The sequence below is a fragment of the Procambarus clarkii genome, chromosome 54, assembly GCF_040958095.1.
Source record: "Procambarus clarkii isolate CNS0578487 chromosome 54, FALCON_Pclarkii_2.0, whole genome shotgun sequence".
In the NCBI taxonomy this organism is placed as follows: domain Eukaryota; kingdom Metazoa; phylum Arthropoda; class Malacostraca; order Decapoda; family Cambaridae; genus Procambarus; species Procambarus clarkii.
In genome coordinates, this window is record NC_091203.1 from 27,584,859 (window position 1) to 27,610,210 (window position 25,352).

At 41.3% G+C, this 25,352-nt stretch overlaps 1 protein-coding gene across 1 annotated transcript; it reads left to right on the forward strand.

The window, feature by feature from the left end:
- Positions 1 to 1,173: 1,173 nt before the first annotated feature.
- Positions 1,174 to 25,282, forward strand: LOC138352769 (apolipophorin-3-like). The gene is made up of 3 exons (XM_069305358.1): positions 1,174 to 1,322; positions 24,665 to 25,000; positions 25,084 to 25,282. The coding sequence occupies exons 1-3, from the start codon at positions 1,174 to 1,176 to the stop codon at positions 25,280 to 25,282; spliced, it is 684 nt and encodes a 227-aa protein (XP_069161459.1).
- The last annotated feature ends 70 nt before the right edge of the window (positions 25,283 to 25,352 follow it).

Below are 25,352 nucleotides of genomic sequence, written 5' to 3' on the forward strand. Positions count from 1 at the left end.
ATCAGTCACAGTAACCTAGCTGAATCAGTCACAGTAACCTAGGCTGAACCAATAACCAATCCACACATGAAACTAAGAAATAGCAGCGTTTCGGACCGTCCTGAACCCTAATAAGAACTCATAAGTCCACAACGGACCAACACATCGGCATTTGGTTTACATATGTGTGAGTTGGGTTATTTATAAGGCCTTTCATTACCAATGGTTCGAAACGTATTCAGTAACGAGAGCTGGGCCCTGTGTCCTCTTCCCCTAGAGTAGGGGACATTGACCCCAGGGTGAATGGCCACGGAGTGTGTGTAGGACCGGCCTGGGGGTCGAACCTGGGGGGGGAGAGCCTGACCAGCAGGAGGTCTGGAAGGGTTTTAGCCCCTGGGGAGAGAATGCAAGTTGCCGGTGAAAGGGGTTGGATTATACATAAGATATTCCTTTCATGCATATGTATGATTATTTATACCTAAAACTGAGATGCAATCTAACAAATGTGTATATTTACGTCATTATACGATGTTTAAGGCAAGACTGGATAAAAATCTGACAAAGTGCCCTAGTAAGGTATGATAAATTATATATACATAAAATATAACCTTTTCTGGCGGTTTGGGTAAGTGTTTATTGGCAAGTCTGATCTCTCACGGCGAGTAGGAGACGCCTATCATAACTTCCTAACTACAATCTTACAGAGCTCCTGTGTATATCCCCTTCCTCCTATACACTGCCTCGTCCCCTCCATACACTGCCTCGCTCCCTTCATACACTGCCTCGTCCCCTCCATACACTGCCTCGTCCCCTCCATACACTGCCTCGCTCCCTCCATACACTGCCTCGCTTGTACCACTGACATCTCACCTCTCCACACCGCATTTTCCGATCCACCGACTTTTTACACGGGCGGGTTGTATTAGGAGCGAAACAGACTACCACAATAGGCTACACAGTACGTAGCAGTAGTAGTGTTACTCTAAAATTTTAAACTGGTAGTTGTAACTGTAGAAAGTTAAACTAGTGTAATTATTTCCAATACAGGTAATTACAAAGGTCATGTATAATTCGACGGTCGTTCCCCGATGGTTCAAATAGTTGGGCACTGTTCCTTTCCTCCATCTTATCCTCTATCCTCCGTTATCCTGGTCCTCTATCCGTGTTACGAACCCGACTCCATCGTCGGAGCATATGAGCAGCAACGTCAACGCCATCTGTGAATCTGCCCCCGAAACCCCCACAAAATGGAAGACGCCATCTGGTGGTGGCAGTATGATACCTGCAAGAGACTCTAGATTCCTGCCTTGGTCAGCTCGATGGGTCGCTGTTGCTGACCTCTGGTGAGGTGGCGTCTAGAAAATTCGCGCCATCTATTGTAGGAGGAGTTGTATGTTTATGTCAGAGTCCGTAATTGGTATTTCCTAGTGTCCCCAGTACTGGCCAGTTTACTGATGACGTGTCTGTATCCACAGAGGCGACGTAGGGCTGCGGTGGTACGAAAACAAGCAGTCTACCCAGGGCAGCCTATTATCTCCAATCTATCTATCTATCTTCTCCATTCTGCTTTACGTGAGCAGTGAGACGCCGCCGAAGAGGAACTGAGTAGTATCTGCTGTCTGCCTGTGAAGTGGCAGTGACAGGATTCGTCGTATCCCGGGACTGGCTAGAGGAAGAGACGACAGACAGTAAGGTGCTACGGAGTGCAACTAGCTAGTTGCAAGAAGCTCCTGCCAGAGGTTCGATACCCTTGTATTTGTTCGTGTAGAGGCCCAGCAGCGCGAGGCTGATGTTCTCTGCCAGCACCAGGCTGTAGAGTGATTGTGGGCGTTCACAAGGAGCACCTGGTGAGACTGTGTATAGGCTGGCCCATGGCTAGGGTAGACTCGTTGGTGTTTCCCAGTACTGGTTGAGGACGGTACTGTGTGTTGAGGAAACACGGAAGTTGACAAGGCAGCATTGTATGAGCATCGAGGAGCGCTTAGTGTCCTCTGAGAGCGACACATGTGTATATATCAGTGTAGTAATACTTACTTTATGATTCTATTTAAGGTAATGGGAAAGTGATAATAGTTTATAGATGTATAGCAGTTTACGTTGACCAGACCACACACTAGAAAACGAAGGGACAACGACGTTTCGGTCCGTCCTGGACCATTCTCAAGTCGATTGTGAAAATGGCCCAGGACGGACCGAAACGTCGTCGTCCCTTTATTTTCTAATGTGTGGTTTGGTCAACATATTTCAGCCACGTTATTGTGACTCCTCGCCTGCATACCAGTTTACAATTTAATAGACCAGAAGATAATACGAGTAGAATATTGATCGATAGATCTGTTGTTGTCCCTCTTTCCCATGTACCGCCGACACTCTGGTGAACTATAGGTCAACAAGGCTAAGAAAGGAAATTATTATATTCCGTGTATTGGTGTGGTTGTCTCTCCTGTGACGTTCCCTGGAGCCTCGGGGGCTGTCTAACTATGGGCCAGGCCAGCGGGGAGCTAATGGTGCCTCAAGTGTGGTGTCGTGTTGGTGGTAGTGGTGTGTTGGTGCTCGTGGTGGTAGTGGTGTCGTGGTGGTGGTCGTGTTGGTGCTCGTGGTGGTGTCGTGGTGGTGTGTTGGTGGTAGTGTCGTGGTGGTGGTGTGTTGGTGGTAGTGTCGTGGTGGTGGTGTGTTGGTGGTAGTGTCGTGGTGGTGGCGTGTTGGTGGTAGTGTCGTGGTGGTGTTGGTGGTAGTGTCGTGGTGGCGGTGGCAGCCCCGCAACCAGACAATAAAATACACAATTAAACAAAAAAGTAAAAATAGCAACAACACGAAGGAAAAACCCATTGAGTACTGAAGCTGTACTTCAGTTAAGACACACTTAATTCTCGTACTACGTAGCACTTCACTGACACACTTAGTTCTTGTACTTCACTAAAGACACACACTTAGTTCTCGTACTACGTAGCACTTCACCAAAAGAGACACAGTTCTTGTACAGTCAGTTTTCTGAACTGTTTCCACAGTCCACGGAGCCAGGCCGAGAGCAGACAGTTCTGAACCATCAAACTGATTAATCACTTTTTACACTTTAAACCAATGGTTTTCCCGCCTGTCTTTGGTCACTAGGCGTCTCTGTCACTTGGTGAACGCCTTCCACGAGTGTTTGCATGGGTTGCAAGAGCTCTACACGTGTAAACATGGACAAAATATGAGCAACACGAGAGGGAACACCCACACTGGAGACGTCACGGCAGCGATCCGTTCTCGTAAACAAAGATCCAAGCTCGTTAATCCAGCCGCCAAACACACTGTTAATCAATGAAAAGCGGATTACTCACGAGTCACAACCAACCCGTCCTCGATTCAAGTCCATTACATCCAGCGGTCGACTCCACAGATGCATTCATAAATGTTAACATGCTGTTCAGTCAAAACGGGATTTTTCTCAAATATAAATTATTATTATAATACATTAGCATAATGTACATATACAGGCATACGTTAGGTTAGGTGCTTAGGTTCTGTTGCCGATTATTTGTATTTGTAGTACGTGGGTGAAGCATTTACAGCATTGTGGTTCGAACAAAAGTCGACAGCGAAGCATTTGTTCCGGAAGTGTTCGAAAGAAATCAGTTGTGAATCGTGTGTAAACAGTTTTTCATTCATAAACAGGGGGTTTGGCGGGTGGATGGAATCACTTTTGGGCATTTCTACTCAGAACCAAACCTTATGGATTCTGAGTAGCCCATAAAAATACTCTAAGCTTGGATTACGAACAATAAACTTTTCTACAAGCTGAATCATAAAGGCTAATTAGCACTTAGGAATCTCTAAAAAAAATGATAAAATTATAATTACCACATATGATAAAGGGCGTAAAACTGTAATTATCATTAAAACAGATTACTGCCAAAAAACAGCGTTTTTTGGGGGGTAGTAATTATGAAAAATTCAATAAAGATCCGCTTGCATCGCCTGCATCAGATTTCAGTAAAAAGTCAGAAGTATTGGTAAGAACAAAAAAGGAATTCAGCTTCTAGAAAAGTGTAAAGTCCGCAACCCAAGATTAACGTACTTTGATGGTCTACCTAAAACCCATAAATAAGGTTCATATTCCTTTACGCCCCATAATTTCGATCAGAGGCTTTGTGAAATTTTAGTAAATTTTCATGACAAATTTTCGCGTTCAAGCCATAAAACTGATTTACTAATATTTTCTATGTAAATAAGTGAATTTTGAATTTAATAACAAAATTAAAAACGAAATAATATTAGGTTTTGTATCCGGTTTATATGAAGGTCCCTTAAGGCGCCCGTAACTTAAGCGACCTGACCTGTCTTGGCGCGCTGCCGTGACGTCTCCAGTGTGGTTGTTCCCGCTCGAGTTGCTCATATTTTGTCCATGTTTACACGTGTAGAACTTTAACAACCCATGCAAACACTCGTGGAAGACGTTCATCAAGTGACAGAGACGCCTAGTGACCAAAGACAAGCGAGAAAACCATTGGTTTAAAGTGTAAAAAAGTGATTAATCAGTTTGACGTTTCAGAACTGTCGGTTCAGAAAACTGACAGTACAAGAACTGTGTCTCTTTTGGTGAAGTGCTACGTAGTACGAGAACTAAGTGTGTGTCTTTAGTGAAGTACAAGAACTAAGTGTGTCAGTGAAGTGCTACGTAGTACGAGAACTGAGTGTGTCTTTAGTGAAGTACAAGAACTAAGTGTGTCAGTGAAGTGCTACGTAGTACGAGAATTAAGTGTGTCTTAACTGAAGTACAGCTTTGTACAAGAACTAAGTGTATGTCTTAGTGAAGTGTTGCGTTATTTAAGTGCTTGGATTTGAGATCATGTACACCGTTAGCTTCTTGATTATGTGCGAAAAGCACAGTTAATATTTGAGGATTTGTGGAAAAAGAGTTCAGAGGCGTTGAACTACACACCAAGCAATTGGTGGTTTCAGATATTTGAACGTTGTTGCAACTTGCATAACTTCAAGATGACTCGACACACTTCGCTTCCATCTTGGTAAGTGCAACAGTATTGTACTAGGCTTCCTACTGAACAAATCCACAAGGGCCGTGACGAGGATTCGAACCTGCATCCGGGAGCATCCCAGACACTGCCTTAATCGACTGAGCAGACTGGGATGCTCCCGGACGCAGGTTCGAATCCTCATCACGGCCCTTGTGGATTTGTTCATTTGATGCATCACGTTAGTGTGATTTCTGTGTGTAAGGTCTTCTACTCGTTAGGTTCATTATTTTGAGCATATTTTGTATAGAAATTAAGAGGAACGCACTCTCATTAAACCATTGAATTTTATGGGTAAATAGGCTTTGATTTGGGTTCATATATTTATTACTGTTACTGAACATGACCGAAAGGGAAGGAATTAACTGTCTGAAGGTAGGTACAGTAGGTAATGTATCTGTATTAACTGTATTTGCTACTAAGGTATTAACATCAGTCTGTACCTCACAAAATTGTACAGCAGGTGAAGAATTATCTTCTTTTGGCTTTGCTTGTGATGCATGTTGATTATTGTTTCTTTTGGCATAGTCTGCATCAGCATAGGCTGTGCATTGAAATTGAAATAAGTTTATTGAGGTAAAATACACACAAAGGGATGAGGTAGCTCAAGCTATTGAAGCAAGGCTGTGCATTGATAGGTATGTGCTTCCTGACAGAATAAACATCTTGGGGCACTTGTAGCTCCTTTTTTTTTTATCTGTCTTGGGAGCTTGATTTCCTACAATTCCGTTAACTGTGGGTGATATAGAATATGAGCCAACATTACTCTTTTTCCACTTTGTAGAAGATGAGTTTTGTTGCCTTGATCTCTATTGATAGTGTGGACATTTTTGTTTTTGTCCAAAGATTCACTTTTAGTGATTTTTTTCCCTGTGATAAGATATTGTTACAGGTATGTAACACTTGTAGGTAAGTAATTACATGCAAGTAGGTCATACAAGCATGTAAGACTTGTACTCCTCCAAGGATTTCCATTGAGGATGAATTGTATTTGTGATAATGTGTATTTACATTATTCAGGATGTGATGAAGCATTTTGCTTTCGGTTTTGTCTCGACTTTGCCTTTTCTATTAAGTAGGTCTCTTTGAGATGCTTAATTGTCTTCAGATTTTCTGAGGCTGCTTTCACTCCAGTGAAAGCATTAGATTAGGTGATCAACATTATATTCTTGGATTAAGATTTCTTTAGAATTAGATCTTAGATGAATTTCTAATAACTTAGATTTCTTTAGATCTTAGATGAATTATAATGGATTGACATTGTCAATGTGCTGTTAGCCTTTCAGATTGTAGATTAGTGATGAGGGGCTGTTTAGCCAATCAGATTGTGATTTGAGATTAAGATTGGTCTTAATCCCCAATGGTAGACTATTGTAGCCAAGTGATTATGACATTTGTCTATCACCTGATTTAAATGGCCTGTAGGCTGTAGATTAAGATTAATGATTTGCTGTTTAGCCAAGTGATGACTTTGTCATTCAACTGATAGAAGTGGCCAGTAGGCCTTCAAGTTTCTTGATTAGTATCCACTGTACTTATCATGTAATAATTGTATGACTTGATCATAATCTTCATCTGTGCATGACAAATTGGCAATGATCTGCAATGCCTTTCCTCTTACTTGGCTTTGTAAATATAAAAAATTAATAGACTTAGTGAGGGAAGCATTAGAGTGTATTAAATAATCAAAAGCTCTCCAGAAGGTATCCCAATTATCTTCAGCTTTGCCCTCAAAACATGGTAATTGTGCCTTTGGGAGCTCGGATGGTACATGTGGGATAATTGAGGTACCAAACTGATTGCATGTGATCACATTTGGTTGGGCTACTGCTGGTAATGCAAGTTTGATTAAAGGATCTAGTTGATCCTGGATTTTATTTTCATAAATGGCTGTTTCAGCTCTGATATCCTGAAGTTCCCTTTGGGTTAAATCAGCTTAGCATTTTCTGCTAAATAAGTCTCAGAAAGGTCTTTGATTTGATCAAATCTTTCAACTCAAGTTTTTACTCTGTTATTCAAGATAATTAAATCAAGAGATACTTGATTAGCTAACTCTTGACATCTGTCAAGCTGTTGAGTCCAATGATTTTTTTAGACATAAATGTCTTTTTCTTTCCTGTTTCCGTAGCAGGTGCAGAATTAGAAGTCATATGGATTTTCAGAGTTTCAGAGATATTTTCTATTTTGATAAAAATATGTATAATGTTAATGTATTTTGATAAATGAGCTTTCCTGTCTACTTAGGTAATGATTCCAAAGATCATCCTTCCTTTCCTCCCTGGAATCTGGATGTAGCAGGTACTCAATTATTAAAAGTAATAATTTGGTTTGTCATCTGAATGCACCAAATCGGTAAATTTTTAAATAATTTTTTTAAAATAGTAAAGGCACTATTTTTGCAAAATTATTACAAGATCTATTACCCTAATAAGGGTTTGATAAAATACAGTAGAATGCCTACTGGTTTTACCTGTAATAGGGATTAATATAGTTGATTATGGATATATTGCAATGAAATGCTCTTAGTGTTAAAAACACTTTTTTAAACAGTATTTAGTAATGAGCAGCTCTGAAAATCATTTGATTACAGATACTACTAGATAATACACTTAATGTGTGTGTGTATATGTTACCCCAAGTGAGGTATATATAATGGCATATATGATAAAGATGCAGTTGTGTCTGTGACAATGATAAAATTAAGTACTGTGTTTTTTTTTTACTCAGAACAGTATTAGTATGCTATTAATGCTTACTAGGTAATGGATATGGTGGCTTAAGCCAGTGCAAACAATTTGTTTACTTAGATATATAGATATTATAAATATTGGCTGTCAGCTAGGTTAGGCTATAGTATGTAAAAATTATTCCAATGAAAAATCAAGAAGTTTCTTATGTATTTGCTATTGAAATATAATCTAGTTTCTAGACTAGGTTGAAAGGACTATAATTGTGGGAAAAACCTGCTGGGATTGATATGAGAGAAGCACTACCAGGGACTTGTACTGTATTAAATTAAAAATTACTGTATGCAAAATAATTCAACTAAAGTCTCTAGCTAGGGTCATAAATCCTAGCTCCTCTTTTCCTAATGACAGACTGTGGGCTGTAAGGGGCAGGTGGGGTGAATGAATTAGTTGACTGAAGTTCCAGTCCACCTGCAGACAAGTATTTCACATTAACTTGTATTTTTTATACAAGGATAAGATTTTAATAAATTCAGTTCTATGTCGAACACTGATTCTGTTTAAATCAGGGATTTAAACATGTACATAGTCCAGCCTAGCACCATAACTATCAACAGATAGTATTCATTTACTATAAATAACAATTTAAACTGTAGAAGTATGATACAGGACCTTAAATATGGTCTAAGTACTATTAACTAATTACTAAAAATTATATTCAATTGGATAAACTTATATGATAAATTAAAGTTGACTAAGCAAGCAATATTTAACTTAATTTCTATGTTCAAGGATATATATATATATATATATATATATATATATATATATATATATATATATATATATATATATAATATAAATATATGTATATATATTATATATATTATATAATATATATATATATATATAATATATATATATATATATATAATATATATATATATATATATATATATAATATATATATATATATTATATATATATATATATATATATATATATATATATATATATATATATATATATATATTATTAAATATGACCGAAAAAGTAAGATTAATAATTCTAACACGAATTTTCTCAATATTTCTTATGTTTCTTTTCACTGTCGATGGTAATTGAAAAATCAGTTCTCCAAAATTCATTTTTATTTCTAGTCTGACACGACACTTGAATGCGTTTCGTAATAACTTATTACATTTTCAAAGACTTTAGTTTACACACACACACAACTATAACCTGCAAACACTAAACAGATTTCTTACTATGCTATAATTCAAACGGCTTTTCATTTTATATACCTGCATTTGGGTGAGGTGATATGCTACAACAGTTTTGGATGAGGTGAAAACAAACTTTCAACACAAGATAGAACACGAAATATTGGGTAAAGTTAAAAGGGAAGAATGGAAGTAAATGCAAAGGGCCTATTGGCCCATATTTCTTGATGCTTCTATATTGGTGCGGAGTCTTGAAGTGGGTAGAATATAGTTGTGCATTAATTGGCTGTTGATTGCTGGTGTCAACTTCTTAATGTGTAGTGCCTCGCAGATATCTAGCCGCCTGCTATCGCTGTATCTATCGATGATTTCCGTGTTTTTTGTTAAGACTTCTCTGGTGATGGTCTGGTTGTGGGAAGAGATTATATGTTAATGGAGCCCTGTTGCTCATGCATCGTTAATCGCCTGGAAAGAGATGTTGTTGTCTTGCCTATATACTGAGTTCTTTGAGGCTTACAGTCCCCAAGTGGGCATTTGAAGGCATTTGAAGAGACGACATTGGTCTCTTTCAAAGCGTTCTGCTTTGTGTCTGGAGAGTTTCTCATGAGTAGGTTGGCCGTTTTCTTGGTTTTATAGTCAATCGTCAATTGTGTCTTTGTGAGGTTGACACACCTCACATTGCCTGACACACCTCAGGCAATGTGAGGTGTGTCAACCTCACATTGCCTGCCTGCTGAATGAAGCTTGGTAAGGATGGAGTTTGGTATTTAGCGAGGTAGAAATTTGGTAATTAATAGGACCCCAACCCGCCCCCAATGTCGGTCCTCCTACACCCACCAGTCACCCTGCAAAGTTTAGTGAGGCCATCCCCACACGTCTGGCCTCCAGCTTTGAGAAGAACAATATTTTATAGATATTGATTTGCTATATACCAAGAAAGTTGGTTTATGACAAGCTGGTAGGGTTTTGGTGGTAGTAAGTTTAGACTTAAGACCAGCTGGAAGAGCTGCCTCGTATGGACCAATAGGCCTTCTGCAGTTACCTTTATTCTTATTCTTAAGACTGTTGTCATGAAGGGAAGTTACCTTCATGACAGTCACCAACTACCTCGTTATTGCCTAGCTAAGGACTACTGGGTGGCTGAATCCAGCCCGTCCTGCAAACAAAGACCCAAAAGTGATTCCATCCACCCGCCAAACCCCAGCTGTTTATGAATGAAAAACGGTTTACACATGACTCATAATTGATTTCGTTCGAACTCTTCCGGAACAAGTGCTTCACTAACGAATTTTGTTCGAACCACAACGCTGCAAATGCTTCACCCACGTACTACAAATACAAATAATCGCCAACAGAACAAAAAAACCTAACCTAACCTATGCCTATATACGTACAATATCATAATATTTTATAATATTAATTAAATATTTGAGAAAATTCCCGTTTTGAATGAACAGCATGTACAAATTTATGAATGCGTCTGTGGGGTCGACCGCTGGATGTAATGGACTTGAATCGAGGACGGGTTTTGAATCAGTGTGATAGGCACCCTACCAACAGTACCTAAACTAACCAATTAATTATAACCCTAATAATTTAGTCACTCTTTTATTAAATATTAGCGTGTCAGAAGTGGCGGAGCAATTTTAATTATCACAAGTTAAAAAAAATACATTATTGCTTTGATCGTTTTTATGAAAATTGTGAATGTGAGGAGATAAAAAAAATTGTTTCTTACTTTGAAAGAGTTTTACGCATTCCTTTTTATTTTATTTACAAAATAATTGCATTTAAATTCTGCGTTTTAAATTATCACAATAAATGCTGTTGTCGAATATAGTGTGACTGTCGATTATGGGGGAGGTGTAAGGTGATTGTAAGAACAGACCCATGTTACCTATGTAAGCTGTTAACCATGCAGCCCTGCTGCATGGTTAACAGCTTACCCTGCTAACCCTGCTGCATGGGTAACGAGTCAGGCGGGCTAGCTGAACTTTCTTAATCTTCAATCATCGCGATATTGAGACCTCAAGTGTAGGTACTTCAGGTTACGTTGTGTCCTCACTGGCTGGCATTAACAAAGAACTCAATTTGGAGTTTTTACTGCCTGAATAAAACATCATTGTTTCAGTAAAATCCTCTTCCTATCGGTTAATATTTAATTAAAAATCAACGAAACGTTTTAAATTATATATTTCAGGTCACACATGAAAGAAAGTGAGGACATTTCAGTCCGTCCAAGACCTTATCTATCATGTCTACTTTCCAAAAGTCCCAGGACAGGCTCTGACGTAATGAGTACGTCAGTACTGAGTACTGACATGATCAGTACTTTCCTGCCCACGTTACACTGTACACAGTATATGGACTATACTCCATATATTATGTATATGGAGTATATATCTACCCTTACTCCTTCAAGGTCTCAAGCACCACTTCCCTACCCGCTTAATGGCATCGTTCTGAAGGACCCTTGCTCCACACTACCCGTCTTTCCCCCAAACTCTCCGGGGAATTTTCCAATCACACGCTTGAAGGTTGGCTGTTGGCCCGCATCAGTAGCCTGGTCCAGGCTCCAAAGATCACAGGAAATCAACTTTAACTCCAACGTAAATTCTCCTCATATTTGTGGAAGATCGTTCGGGTGAGACCTGAAGGTAATTACTTTGAAATGTTTTGTATAGATGGCGAGGGAGAGTGACCTCCACTGTGGCTCTAGGGTGTAGAAGAATGCCTTTCTCTGACTCTAGGGTGGAGAAGAATGCCTTTCTCTGACTCTAGGGTGAATAAGAATGCCTTTCTCTGACTCCAGAGGCGAGATACCATAACTGGCCCCAGAGGAGAGTGACCATCGCTGGCCCCAGAGGGGTAGAAGGGGTGCCATCCCCTGGTCCACACACCACAGGTCAGAGCGACCCAATGCCACCCTCGGCAGCCAGTCATAAATAGGTTTAGACAGGCGTTGACACGTCGCCCTTGCTTAAGCAATCCTTACTTGATCAGGGCTAGCATGAGGGATGAGGAGCCTGGTGAGGGGGATAGAGGTAAGTAATGAGATGTAAAGGGGCAGGAGGGATGGTGAGGGAAGGGGGAGAGATAGTGAGAGAGGGGAGGGATGGTGAGAGATGGTAAGGCGGTGGTGTTAGGTGGAGGGTTTTATTTCAGCGCTGCCCTCCACTAGCTGGTGCTTCAGCGCTGCCCTACACTAGCTGGTGCTTCAGCGCTACCCCTCCACTGACTTCAGGGTTCCCTTATGACATTTACCATAGAGTGTCAGCTATAGGGAAGCCTCCTCCCCTACCCCTACACATGGGACACCCACCGTTGGTTAAGTATGGCTGTGTTGTGGTTGGTAATTTAGGCTGGGCTGGTTTTTGTCGGCAATGGTCCAAGTTCGATCGAAACGTCGTCTCTAATTTCTGACGTGTGGCCATCTGATTTTCAGGCCCGTTTCAGGCACGTATATATATAAATATATAATGTCTATATAATTTTAAATGCATCAAAGGTAAAATGCTGTTTTAAATTAGTATTTTGTGATAATGTAGAGGTAAATATCTTATATTTTTTTTAGATGTATTTCTAGCATGTAAGATTGTAGAGGAATTATAGTGTGCATATCCTCTGAGGATAATGTGCTAGTGGGCTCGTTCATTATAGCTGAGGTGATAGGTTAAAAGGGTTGTGATGGAGAGTGGAGATGCAACGCAGGAGAGGGGTAATTATTGGTGAGTGGTGGTGGTGGTGAGTGGTGAGTAGGGGTGGTGGTGAGTGGTGAGTGGGGGTGGTGGTGAGTGGGGGTGGTGGTACTAGGGCAGAGGGGATTGGTCGGTAAGTGTGTGTGTGTGTGTGTGTGTGTGTGTGTGTGTACTCGCCCAGTTGTGCTTGCTGGGGTTGAGCTCTGGCTCTTTGGTCCCGCCTCTCAACTGTCAATCAACAGGTGTACAGGTTCCTGAGCCTACTGGGCTCTATCATATCTACACTTGAAACTGTGTATTGAGTCAGCCTCCACCACATCACTTCCTAATGCATTCCACCTGTTAACTACTCTGACACTGAAAAAGTTCTAACGTCCCTGTGGCTCATTTGGGTACTCAGTTTCCCCATGTGTCCCCTTGTTCGCGTACCACCCTTGTTAAACAGTTTATCCTTCTCTACCCTGTAAATTCCTCTGAGAATTTTGTAGGAAGTGATCATGTCCCCCCTTACTCTTCTGTCTTCCAGTGTCGTAAGGTGCATTTCCCGCAGCCTTTCCTCATAACTCATGCCTCTTAGTTCTGGGACTAGTCTAGTAGCATACCTTTGGACTTTTTCCAGCTTCGTCTTGTGCTTGACAAGGTACGGGCTCCATGCTGGGGCCGCATACTCCAGGATTGGTCTTACATATGTGGTGTACAAGATTCTGAATGATTCCTTACACAGGTTCCTGAACGCTGTTCTGATGTTAGCCAGCCTCGCATGTGCCGCAGACGTTATTCTTTTTATGTGGGCTTCAGGAGACAGGTTTGGTGTGATATCAACTCCTAGATCTTTCTCTCTGTCCGTTTCATGAAGGACTTCATTTCCTGTTCTGTATCCTGTGTCTGGCCTCCTGTTTCCACTGCATAGTTTCATTACTTTGCATTTACTCGGGTTAAACTTTAGCAGCCCTTTGTTGGACCATTCACTCAGTCTGTCTAGGTCATCTTGTAGCCTCCTACTATCATCCTCAGTTTCAATCCTCCTCATAATTTTTGCATCGTCGGCAAACATTAAGAGAAACGATTCTATACCCTCTGGGAGATCATTTACATATACCAGAAACAGTATAGGTCCAAGGACTGACCCCTGCGGGACTCCACTCGTAACGTCTCGCCAATTTGAGACCTCACCCCTCACACTGACTCGTTGTCTCCTGTTGCTTAGGCACTCCTTTATCCAAGAGAGTACCTTCCATTGGAAGGTACATTGGAGTACACTTCCATTGGTGTGTGTGTATGTGTGTGTGTGTGTGTGTTCGCACGCGCGTGAAGCTTTTGGGTCCATAGTGTAGGTGGAGGAAGAGAGGTATTAGCATTTTTATTTAGGATAGAGATTGGGTGAAGCGAAGGGAGGGGGGGGGGGAGGAGGATACAGTAATTACCTCTTGAGTAATTTTAAAGGGGCAAGGGAGCCAATCGCCTGTGGCTGTTCTTGAGGTAAATTATCTATCACTCGGAGATGATTTAAGAAATTGCCATATTTAGTTGTCAGGAAACTAAGCTGTTTAATTGATCAGTGATTATACCTGAGGGATGATTGTTTAATTGATCAGACTTCGGTACATAGGGCAGTCCAATTAGTTCGAGTAATTAGAGCCAGTTGTCAGTGTTCATGTCTTGTGATGTGGGAATCAGGATCAGCTGACTATACAGCTGGTAAACTGGGGGCCAAATTCACGAAACAGTTACGCAAATACTTACGAACCTTGGGCCAGATTCAAGAAGCAGTTAGGCAAGTACTTACGAACCTTGGGCCAGATTCAAGAAGCAGTTACGCAAGTACTTACGAACCTTAGGCCAGATTCAAGAAGCAGTTACGCAAATACTTACGAACCTTGGGCCAGATTCAAGAAGCAGTTACGCAAGTACTTACGAACCTTGGGCCAGATTCAAGAAGCAGTTACGCAAGTACTTACGAACCTTGGGCCAGATTCAAGAAGCAGTTACGCAAGTACTTACGAACCTTGGGCCAGATTCAAGAAGCAGTTACGCAAGTACTTACGAACCTTGGGCCAGATTCAAGAAGCAGTTACGCAAGTACTTACGAACCTTGGGCCAGATTAAAGAAGCAGTTACGCAAGTACTTACGAACCTTGGGCCAGATTCAAGAAGCAGTTACGCAAGTACTTACGAACCTTGGGCCAGATTAAAGAAGCAGTTACGCAAGTACTTACGAACCTTGGGCCAGATTCAAGAAGCAGTTACGCAAATACTTACGAACGTGTACATCTTTTCTCAATCTTTGACGGCTTTGGTTACATTTATTAAACATTTTACAAGCATGAAAACTTGCCATTCAACTGTTGTTATTGTTATAAACAGCCTCCTGGTGCTTCGGAGCTCATTAACTGTTTAATAATTGTAAACAAAGCCGCCAAAGATTGAGAAAAGATGTACAGGTTAGTAAGTGCTTGCGTAACTCCTTCGTGAATCTGGCCACTGGAAGTTGGTAGAGAAGAGGATATAGCAACTTTTCAGTAAGGATAGCAATATAAGATAGCGATGGGGTAATACAGTACACAGCCCCAACCGCTTGGTTTTTGGTGAAAATTAATTTTGTCATGTATGGAGAGAAAATGAAGTTATACAATTATTTTACAGCTTATCCTTCTGATATGTTGTCAACAACATATCTGATAGATATGTTGTTGTTAAAGATTCGCTACCTGGAACGAAGTTCCAAGTAGCACGGGCTATGGTGATCCCGTCCTGTTTAAATAGGACGTTTTGTAACTATGTAGACCTTCGTACATACATATTGGATAATTCGATAGTTAAATTTGGTACTATCCACTTTATTGAGTCCGAAAAAAAAGCTAAAACAAAACTTAAATATTCCCAGGCCAAGTATAGTACATATATGTACTATATTAGGCCTCAGATAACGTGCATTAGGTCAAGGAAGGTTAGGTTAGGTCAAGTTTTCTTTGCAACATCAGTACAGAAACATTTCCGGTTTGTCCAGATTCAGTAGATTTCCAAATCCAAATTTGGATAAACCGGTTTATCCAAATTCAGATTACTACTTTCTGATTATCGTTTACGTGGATATATGTACATATATGTACATATATCCACGTAATATATATATAGTACATATATGATATGGATTTAGTACATATATGATATGGATATAGTACATATATGTACTGTGGTACATATATGTACTATGGCACATATATATGTACTATTGTACTTAGCGTTACTGTAAGGTCTCCCTTCTTGAGGTTATCTTGAGATGATTTCGGGGCTTTAGTGTCCCCGCGGCCCGGTCCTCGACCAGGCCTCCACCCCCAGGAAGCAGCCTGTGACAGCTGACTAACTCCCAGGTACCTATTTACTGCTAGGTAACAGGGGCATGCAGGGTGAAAGAAACTTTGCCCATTTGTTTCTGCCTCGTGCGGGAATCGAACCCGCGCCACAGAATTACGAGTCCTGCGCGCTATCCACCAGGCTACGATACCCCATATATGCCTCCCTAATCAAGAGGATGGGCTGTTATTTTTATATCAACAAATCAAGATTATTCTCAATGTTTACTTTTATTTGCTTGTGATTTAAGAATTACTTTTCGTTTAGTCTAACATCAAGCTTCCTTAAGTCACTTAACAATCAACGAGGTTATTACAGTTTGTGTTCAGTAAAGCACATATCAATATCAACCTGACCGAACTGGTATTGTCTAAACTTGAGTTGAGTAGTAAATATAAAATATGTGAAACCTTTCATCTTCTGATTTGTTGATCACTTTGTGTCGCATCTCTTTAGTACCTATTTTGAGGTTATCTTGAGATGATTTCGGGGCTTTAGTGTCCCCGCGGCCCGGTCCTCGACCAGGCCTCCACCCTTAGGAAGCAGCCCGTGACAGCTAACTAACTTCCAGGTACCTATTTACTGCTAGATAACAGGAGCATTAGGATCAAAGAAACTGCCCATTGTTTCTCGCTGGCGCCCGGCATCGAACCCGGGACCACAGGATCACGCGTCCAGTGTTCTGTCCGGTCAGCCACCGGCTCCCTAGAGTAGAGGCTGGAAGCCTCTACTCTAGGGTTGATCAACAATTACTCTGTAACTACATGCAGACGAGGAGTCACAATAACGTGGCTGAAGTAGTTTGAGCAGACCACACACTAGAAGGTGAAGGGACGACCACGTTTCGGTCCGTCCTGGACCATTCTCAAGTCGATTGTGGCCACAATTGACTTGAGAATGGTCCAGGACGGACCGAAACGTCGTCGTCCCTTCACCTTCTAGTGTGTGGTCTGGTCGACCATATATTAGTTCAACATAACCAATAACTTCAATAACAACCAAGTATAACATCATAAACTTGTCTCATAACACGTGAAGAACAATAATAACCCCAATAATAACATTCATCAATAAATGAAATCATAATATACTATTATGGCAGCTAATTGTGCCCTTGACCCCCTGACCTTGTTTTGAACAGGTCACGTGGTTTTAATTGACAATTTTATGAAAGCAAACAAGATATAAACTGACTTTGAAATTAATGGAAAATGTGGCTGGGAATTTTTTTTTCCGAGAGGTAGAATACATTACTGGCTGCCTGGCTTTGGTTGGTGGCTGTGGCTGGTTGATTGGTGGATGGTCTCCCGGCTGGTTGATTGGTTGGTGGGTGGACTGAATGGCTAGTTGATTGGTGGATGGTCTCCCGGCTGGTTGACTGGTTGGTGGGTGGACTGAATGGCTAGTTGATTGGATGGCTGGTTGACTGAATGGCTAGTTGATTGGTGGATGGTCTCCCGGCTGGTTGACTGGTTGGTGGGTTGACTGAATGGCTAGTTGATTGGATGGCTGGTTGACTGAATGGCTAGTTGATTGGCTGGCTAGTTGACTGAATGGATAATCTCTTTCGTTGATTGATCTACTGAGTAGTTAGCTGGTTGGCTGGCTAAGTGGATAATTGGTTAGCTAGTTAACTAGCCAGCGGCGTGGATGGTTAGCTGATGGTTAAGCTGTTATGGTTGTTAGCTTCTTGGATGTATGGTCGGCATCTTATGAGGTGGTTGACAGTATGGCTGGTTGGTTCGTTAGGTACTTGGATGTCTGGGTGATTTATCAGGTGAATATCTGGGTGAATTATCAGGTGGATTTCTGAGGTAATATATCAGTTGGATGTCTGGGTGATTTATCAGGTGAATATCTGGGTGATTTATCAGGTGGATGTCTGGGTGATTTATCAGGTGGATGTCTGAGGTAATTCATCAGTTGGATGTCTAGGTGATTTATCAGGTGAATATCTGGGTGATTTATCAGGTGGATGTCTGAGGTAATTTATCAGTTGGATGTCTAGGTGATTTATCAAGTGAATATCTGGGTGATTTATCAGGTGGATGTTTGGGTGATTTATCAGGTGGATGTCTGAGGTAATTCATCAGTTGGATGTCTAGGTGATTTATCAGGTGAATATCTGGGTGATTTATCAGGTGGATTTCTGAGGTAATATATCAGTTGGATGTCTAGGTGATTTATCAGGTGAATATCTGGGTGATTTATCAGGTGGATGTCTGGGTGATTTATCAGGTGGATGTCTGAGGTAATTCATCAGTTGGATGTCTAGGTGATTTATCAGGTGAATATCTGGGTGAATTATCAGGTGGATGTCTGAGGTAATATATCAGTTGGATGTCTAGGTGATTTATCAGGTGAATATCTGGGTGATTCATCCGGTGGATGTCTGATTTGTTGCATTAGTGATTGTTCATCATTCTGTATATCTGACTAGCTGATTGGCTGATTTCCTGTCTTCCTAGTTGGCTATCAGGCTACTTACTTGACTGAAAGCTGGTTGGGTGACCTGCTATCTGTACAATATATCAGAATCTTTTGACATGTTTGTCAGTAAATATGAATTGTATATTTAGCCTGGAGTAATATGTTTTAAACAGCGGATAAAGAAGTTTATCACTAGTGTTTTATGGGAGACAAAGCGGCCGAAGGGAGAGAAAGATAAGGGGAAAAAGAGAGATAGAATGAATATTGTCTGAGAGATATATAGAGAGCAAGTTCATTGTGGTGACGGTATTGGGGTAACCACATTAGCTTGTGGTTGGATTCAACCCGTTCTCGTAAATTTAATAAGTCAATATTGACTTATTAGTTGCGTGCATAGGTGACATACTAAACATAATAGTTTCCCTTGAAAAGCTTCATAGAAAATACCGACCTTACCTAACCTACTTAGTATGTTAAGATAAGCATCTTATCGCTTCTTAATTACAATTATTACTTAACCTATTATAGGTATAGGTTAAGTAATAATTGTAATTACGAAACAATAAGATGCTTATCTTAACAAGGCTCTATTTAGCATTTCCTTCTATATCGTTCACTCCAATATGTTGTTATTTTACTGCGCAGATTTGGGGACCGGGCCTCCAGGGTGATGGTAATGGGTTATCTTCACAGCTTGGGGAGAAGATTAACAACAACAGTTTAATAAAACACTCACAACAATTTCCAGTTTATGTAACAAATTTCTTGAAAGTTTACGAAGAATCTTATGATATAAAAGATATTTCTCACATGTATAACTTTTTGATACTTGTAACTACTTTCTCATATATTACCTTTTATATTGTTTACACACACACACACACACACACACATACACACACACACACACACACACACACACACACACACACACACACACTACATATATATATATATATATATATATATATATATATATATATATATATATATATGTCGTACCTAGTAGCCAGAACTCACTTCTCAGCCTACTATGCGAGGCCCGATTTGCCTAATAAGCCAAGTTTTCCTGAATTAATATATTTTCTCTATTTTTTTTCTTATGAAATGATAAAGCTACCCATTTCATTATGTATGAGGTCAATTTTTTTTATTTGAGTTAAAATTAACGTAGATATATGACTGAAGCTAACCAACCCTACCTAACCTAACCTAACCTATCTTTATAGGTTAGGTTAGGTTAGGTAGCCGAAAAAGTTAGGTTAGGTTAGGTAGGTTAGGTTGTCGAAAAACAATTAATTCATGAAAACTTGGCTTATTATGCAAATCGGGCCTTGCATAGTAGGCTGAGAAGTGAGTTCTGGCTACTAGGTACGACATATATATATATATATATATATATATATATATATATATATATATATATATATATATATATATATATATATATATATATATATAATATAAAACTTACACTCTTTCAGCATTCCTTTTGTTATACTTTCTCCGGTTATCTGGACAGCACAATTTTTTCAACTTTTATGTAAGAAAGTCTTTTTAATAACGTTTTTACTGCGCCGCATAAGCTCATTTGCATAGAAATGTTCGCCTAAATAACCGAACACATTTGCATACCTCGTCCCAGCACCTACACACAGCGGGAAGTTAGTTGGGAGTTTGTTAGGTATGGTTAGGTTAGGTATGGTTAGGTATGGTTAGGTTAGGTTAGGTTAGGTATGGTTAGGTTAGGTTAGGTCTATATTTATACTGACTTGAGTGTGTTATGTTATTGTATTCTCTCTCTTTGCTTCTTTCCTGAAGTATATATATATTCTCTCTAATCCTACTTAGGACTCTTCCCGATACAGGAAGCTGTTTCTCCAGTTGGAGTATCCGATCTTTTATGCAGGACTGTGTCAAATGCTTTCTGACACTCAAGGAATGTGCGGTCTGCCCAGCGTTCTCTCTCGTGATTTATTTCTGTCATTTTGTTATAAAACTCGAGGCAAGTTTGTCAAGCAGGATTTTCCATTAATAAAGCCGTGATGTTTGGCCCCTTGAGACAAACATTTTCTGTTGTAAATGTTTCACTAGCTTACTCGTGATTATTTTCTCTAGCAACTTAAAGGGAATACGAGTTAGGGATACGAGTCTGTAGTTAAACATTGACTTCTCTCCTTTCTTGTAGAGTGGCATCACATTAGCTTTACACACAGAGATCACACTAACGTGATGCCTCAAATGAACAAATCCACAAGGGCCGTGACGAGGATTCGAACCTGCGTCCGGGAGCATCCCAGACACTGCCTTAATCGACTGAGCTACGACAGGGTAAAAGGGTTGAAACCGAAGTTCTACTGAACTTACTGGATCCCGTAGCCTCTCCGAGGCACAAACCGGGCTTTTACACAACCCCCCCCCCCCCTGCACCCGAGCTATGTCAATTCTTAATCGACTGTCGTAGCTCAGTCGATTAAGGCAGTGTCTGGGATGCTCCCGGACGCATGTTCGAATCCTCGTCACGGCCCTTGTGGATTTGACCACATTACCTGTTTCCCAGCAGTCAGGAAGTTCTCCCGTTTCTAAAGAGAAATTAAATACTACGGCAAGTGGGCAGCACAGTGCTTCAGCTGTCACTTCTAATATCCATGGGGATATTCCGTCTGGTCCCATGACTTTTGCCACATCCAGTTCCTGCAGTTGCTTCTTGACTTCTCCTGGCGACACTTAAATTTCAGTAGGGCTTTCCGGTGGAGTTTCCCGTTCGGTTTGGGATCTAAAATCTAGTGACAAATTAAATCCCAACTTGAATACTTCCGGAAGGCTTTTGTTAAGTTGTTCGCATACCTCCTTATCTCTTTCCGTGTCTTCTCCCTCACTTATGTAAAGTCTTAATATCCACAATCTTGATACGTGACAGTCGTCTTCCTCCCGATATGACTATGGAAGAGTTGTATATACATCTGAAATTGCCTATTTATCTTGAGATTTTGAGATGATTTCGGGGCTTTAGTGTCCCCGCGGCCCGGTCCTCGACCAGGCCTCCGCCCCTAGGAAGCAGCCCGTGACAGCTGACTAACACCCAGGTACCTATTTTACTGCTAGGTAACAGGGACATAGGATGAAAGAAACTCTGCCCATTGTTTTTCGCCGGCACCCGGGATCGAACCCGGGACCACAGGATCACAAGTCCAGCGTGCTGTCCGCTCGGCCGACCGGCTCTATTAAGTTAGCTTCAGCGACGTCATCCAAGTAATTCATGTTACTGCTCCTGCCTCACTCTAGACCTCTCTCGTCCTCTCCACTCTACACCTCTCTCGTCCTCTCCACTCTACACCTCTCTCGTCCTCTCCACTCTACACCTCTCGTCCTCTCCACTCTACACCTCTCTCGTCCTCTCCACTCTACACCTCTCTCGTCCTCTCCCCTCTACACCTCTCGTCCTCTCCACCTCTCTCGTCCTCTCCCCTCTACACCTCTCGTCCTCTCCACTCTACACCTCTCTCGTCCTCTCCACTCTACACCTCTCTCGTCCTCTCCCCTCTACACCTCTCTCGTCCTCTCCCCTCTACACCTCTCTCGTCCTCTCCCCTCTACACCTCTCTCGTCCTCTCCACTCTACACCTCTCTCGTCCTCTCCACTCTACACCTCTCTCGTCCTCTCCACTCTACACCTCTCTCGTCCTCTCCCCTCTACACCTCTCTCGTCCTCTCTACTCTACACCTCTCGTCCTCTCCCCTCTACACCTCTCGTCCTCTCCACTCTACACCTCTCCACTCTCCACCTCTCTCGTCCTCTCCACTCTACACCTCTCCTGGTTTTTCATGTCAGTTTTCTATTATAAAAGTATTTTTTTTGGGCCTCAATCTTTCCTACATGGGTTTGAGGCGCGTTTGACTCGCTGGTCAACATGTTTTCACGATAACTCGTTTAGTTTATTTCACAAAAACAGGAAAATACCCGAAGCCTCCCTACCTTGAGGTGCTTCCGGGGCTTAGCGTCCCCGCGGCCCGGTCGTCGACCAGGCCGCCTTTTTGTTACACATCCCCAGGAAGCAACTCGTAGCAGCTGTCTAACTCCCAGGTAGCTATTTACTGCTAGGTGAACGGGTGCATCAGTGTAAAATAAACTCTGCTCATTTGTTTCCGCCTCCGCATGGGGATCGAACCCGGAATCTTAGGACTACGAATCCCGAGCGCTGTCCACTCAGCCGTTAGGCGCCTCAGATTCTGAAAAATTCTCTGATACTTCAGAGAATTTTGTATGTCTAGAACATGTTCTTATATTTTACTATTCTCGCGTCATTTATGCCATATTCGTTCGTCTTTTCCCATTACGTCTTTTTGTAAACTTGAATACTTTCTCCATCTCGGTTTTTTCTCTTGAGGCGAGAGCTCTTCGGTAGAGCTGAATTCTCTACTGAGGGTTGGAGGTATAGTTGTAGGTATAGTTGGAGGTATGGTATACATCATGACCAGACATTTGGAAACTGAGTGCCCAAATGAGCCACAGAGATATTAGAAAGAACTTTTTTAGTGTCAGAGTGGTTGACAAATGGAATGCATTAGGCAGTGATGTGGTGGAGGCTGACTCCATACACAGTTTCAAGTGTAGATATGATAGAGCTCAATAGGCTCAGGAACCTGTACACCAGTTGATTGACGATTGAGAGGCGGGACCAAAGAGCCAGAGCTCAACCCCCCGCAAGCACAATTAGGTGAGTACACACACACACACACACACACACACACACACACACACACACACACACTCACACATATTGAAACGAACTCGGGTCTCTGCTGGCTTCTAGTTTGACATTTTACATCCACCAACTTGGTGCAGGGGTTGTGGAGGCTTATTACTCTTGAAAGAGCCCGACCCCGGCCACTTGAGACTTTCCAGAAATCGCCAATCACTATGCAAAGTTGCCTGAAGCAAGTAATAGACTCTGGCCTCCAAGCTTTGACAAACAGCCAAACTTTCTCTTGTATAGATAGATGGAGAATCTGACTATACCTAGATGGGTCAGTTTTTTTATCTCTGGCTGTCTCTCCTTCCTATTCTCTCTCCCTGTCTACCGTTCTCCTTCCCATTCTCTTTCCCTCACATTCACCCTCACATTCTCTCTCTCCCAGTGGGAGAAACATACTCGAGTAACATTAAATCAACTGGTCCAGGACGGACCGAAACGTCGTCGTCCCTTCAACTTCTAGTGTGTGGTCTGGTCAACATTAAATCAACGTTTATTCAATGTCAATTTTTTTTATTAACACATTTAGGTACATCTGCATTTGTATAGGTACCCTTGACTATCTGATGAGGCGTACAGTGTGGGGTAAAAGCTAGCTACGTGGTGCTAAAATCCCCATCACACAGGATGGTTAGCCATTCAGAGGCATGTGATCAGTGGTCTGCACTGGCAGACTCTGAATTGTTGTTGTTCTTGTTAAAGATTCGCTACCTGGAACAAAAAGTTCCAAGTAGCACGGGCTATGGTGAGCCCGTAGTGCCTTTTAATAGACTCTGAATGCATTATGTCTTTTTTTTTATTAATACATTAGGTACATCTGCATTAGACATCCCTAGACTATATGAAGTGGAGTACAGTGTGTCGAAAAAGCTAACTACGTCATGCTATAAAATCATTGTCAGAGCTGAAATGTGTAAGACACTCTATGGATAATCAAACGCACTTTTCATGTTATTTAGGATTTATTAGTTGTTGCAATAGGAACTAATCCCTAATCTATAAATCCCTATGAAAACTTGTCATACAATCACAAATCACCGTGCAAAGTTCCTTGGTATTTAGCCTCGAATCTTTGACAAAAAGACAGGTAACTAGACATTATCTCCTAATAGATTGGATAGTTCCAACCTAATTTATTTTCTGTCTGTTAATTGAGACAGGTTCCTTACCTGTCTCAATTAGGTGCAGGAGCCTCTCACGTGGGAGAGTGACAAATGCTTTCTGACCTTCTAATAGCATGGAGCTCATTTTCATTTTATTTTCTGCTCTCAGTCATTCTATTGTTACACGTCGGAAGGTTTTGTGAGGCGTGAGTTCCCTTCTCTGAGCTTCGTGTTGAGGCATTGTTGCCTGGTTAATTGTCTCTCTGTGTTCCATTACTTATTATTTCATCTAGCACTTCGCTTATGTTTTGTTAAGGTCAATGTTTGGGGGTTTCTCAATCTTATGGGAATTATAGTTGCTTCTTTCCAGCGATTGACATCACTTATGTCTACAATGATGCATTGTATGTTATTTCAACAGGTTTGCACAGGATCTCAACAGGTTTGCACAGGATTTCAACAGGTTTGCACAGGATCTCAACAGGTTTGCACAGGATTTCAACAGGTTTGCACATGATCTCAACAGGTTTGCACATGATCTCAACAGGTTTGTACAGGATCTCAACAGGTTTGCACAGGATCTCAACAGGTTTGCACAGGATCTCAACAGGTTTGCACAGAATCTCAACAGGTTTGCACATGATCTCAACAGGTTTGTACAGGATCTCAACAGGTTTGCACAGGATCTCAACAGGTTTGCACAGGATCTCAACAGGTTTGCACAGAATCTCAACAGGTTTGCACAGGATCTCAACAGGTTTGCACAGGATCTCAACAGGTTGAACAGGATCTCAACAGGTTTGCACAGGATCTCAACAGGTTTGCACAGGATCTCAACAGGTTTGCACAGGATCTCAACAAGTTTAGACAGTATCTCAACAAGTTTGCACAGGATCTCAACAAGTTTGCACAGGATCTCAACAAGTTTAGACAGGATCTCAACAAGTTTGCACAGGATCTTAACAAGTTTAGACAGGATCTCAACAAGTTTGCACAGGATCTCAACAAGTTTAGACAGGATCTCAACAAGTTTGCATAGGGTCTCAACAGGTTTTGAACAGGATCTCAACAAGTTTGCACAGGATCTCAACAAGTTTGCACAGGATCTC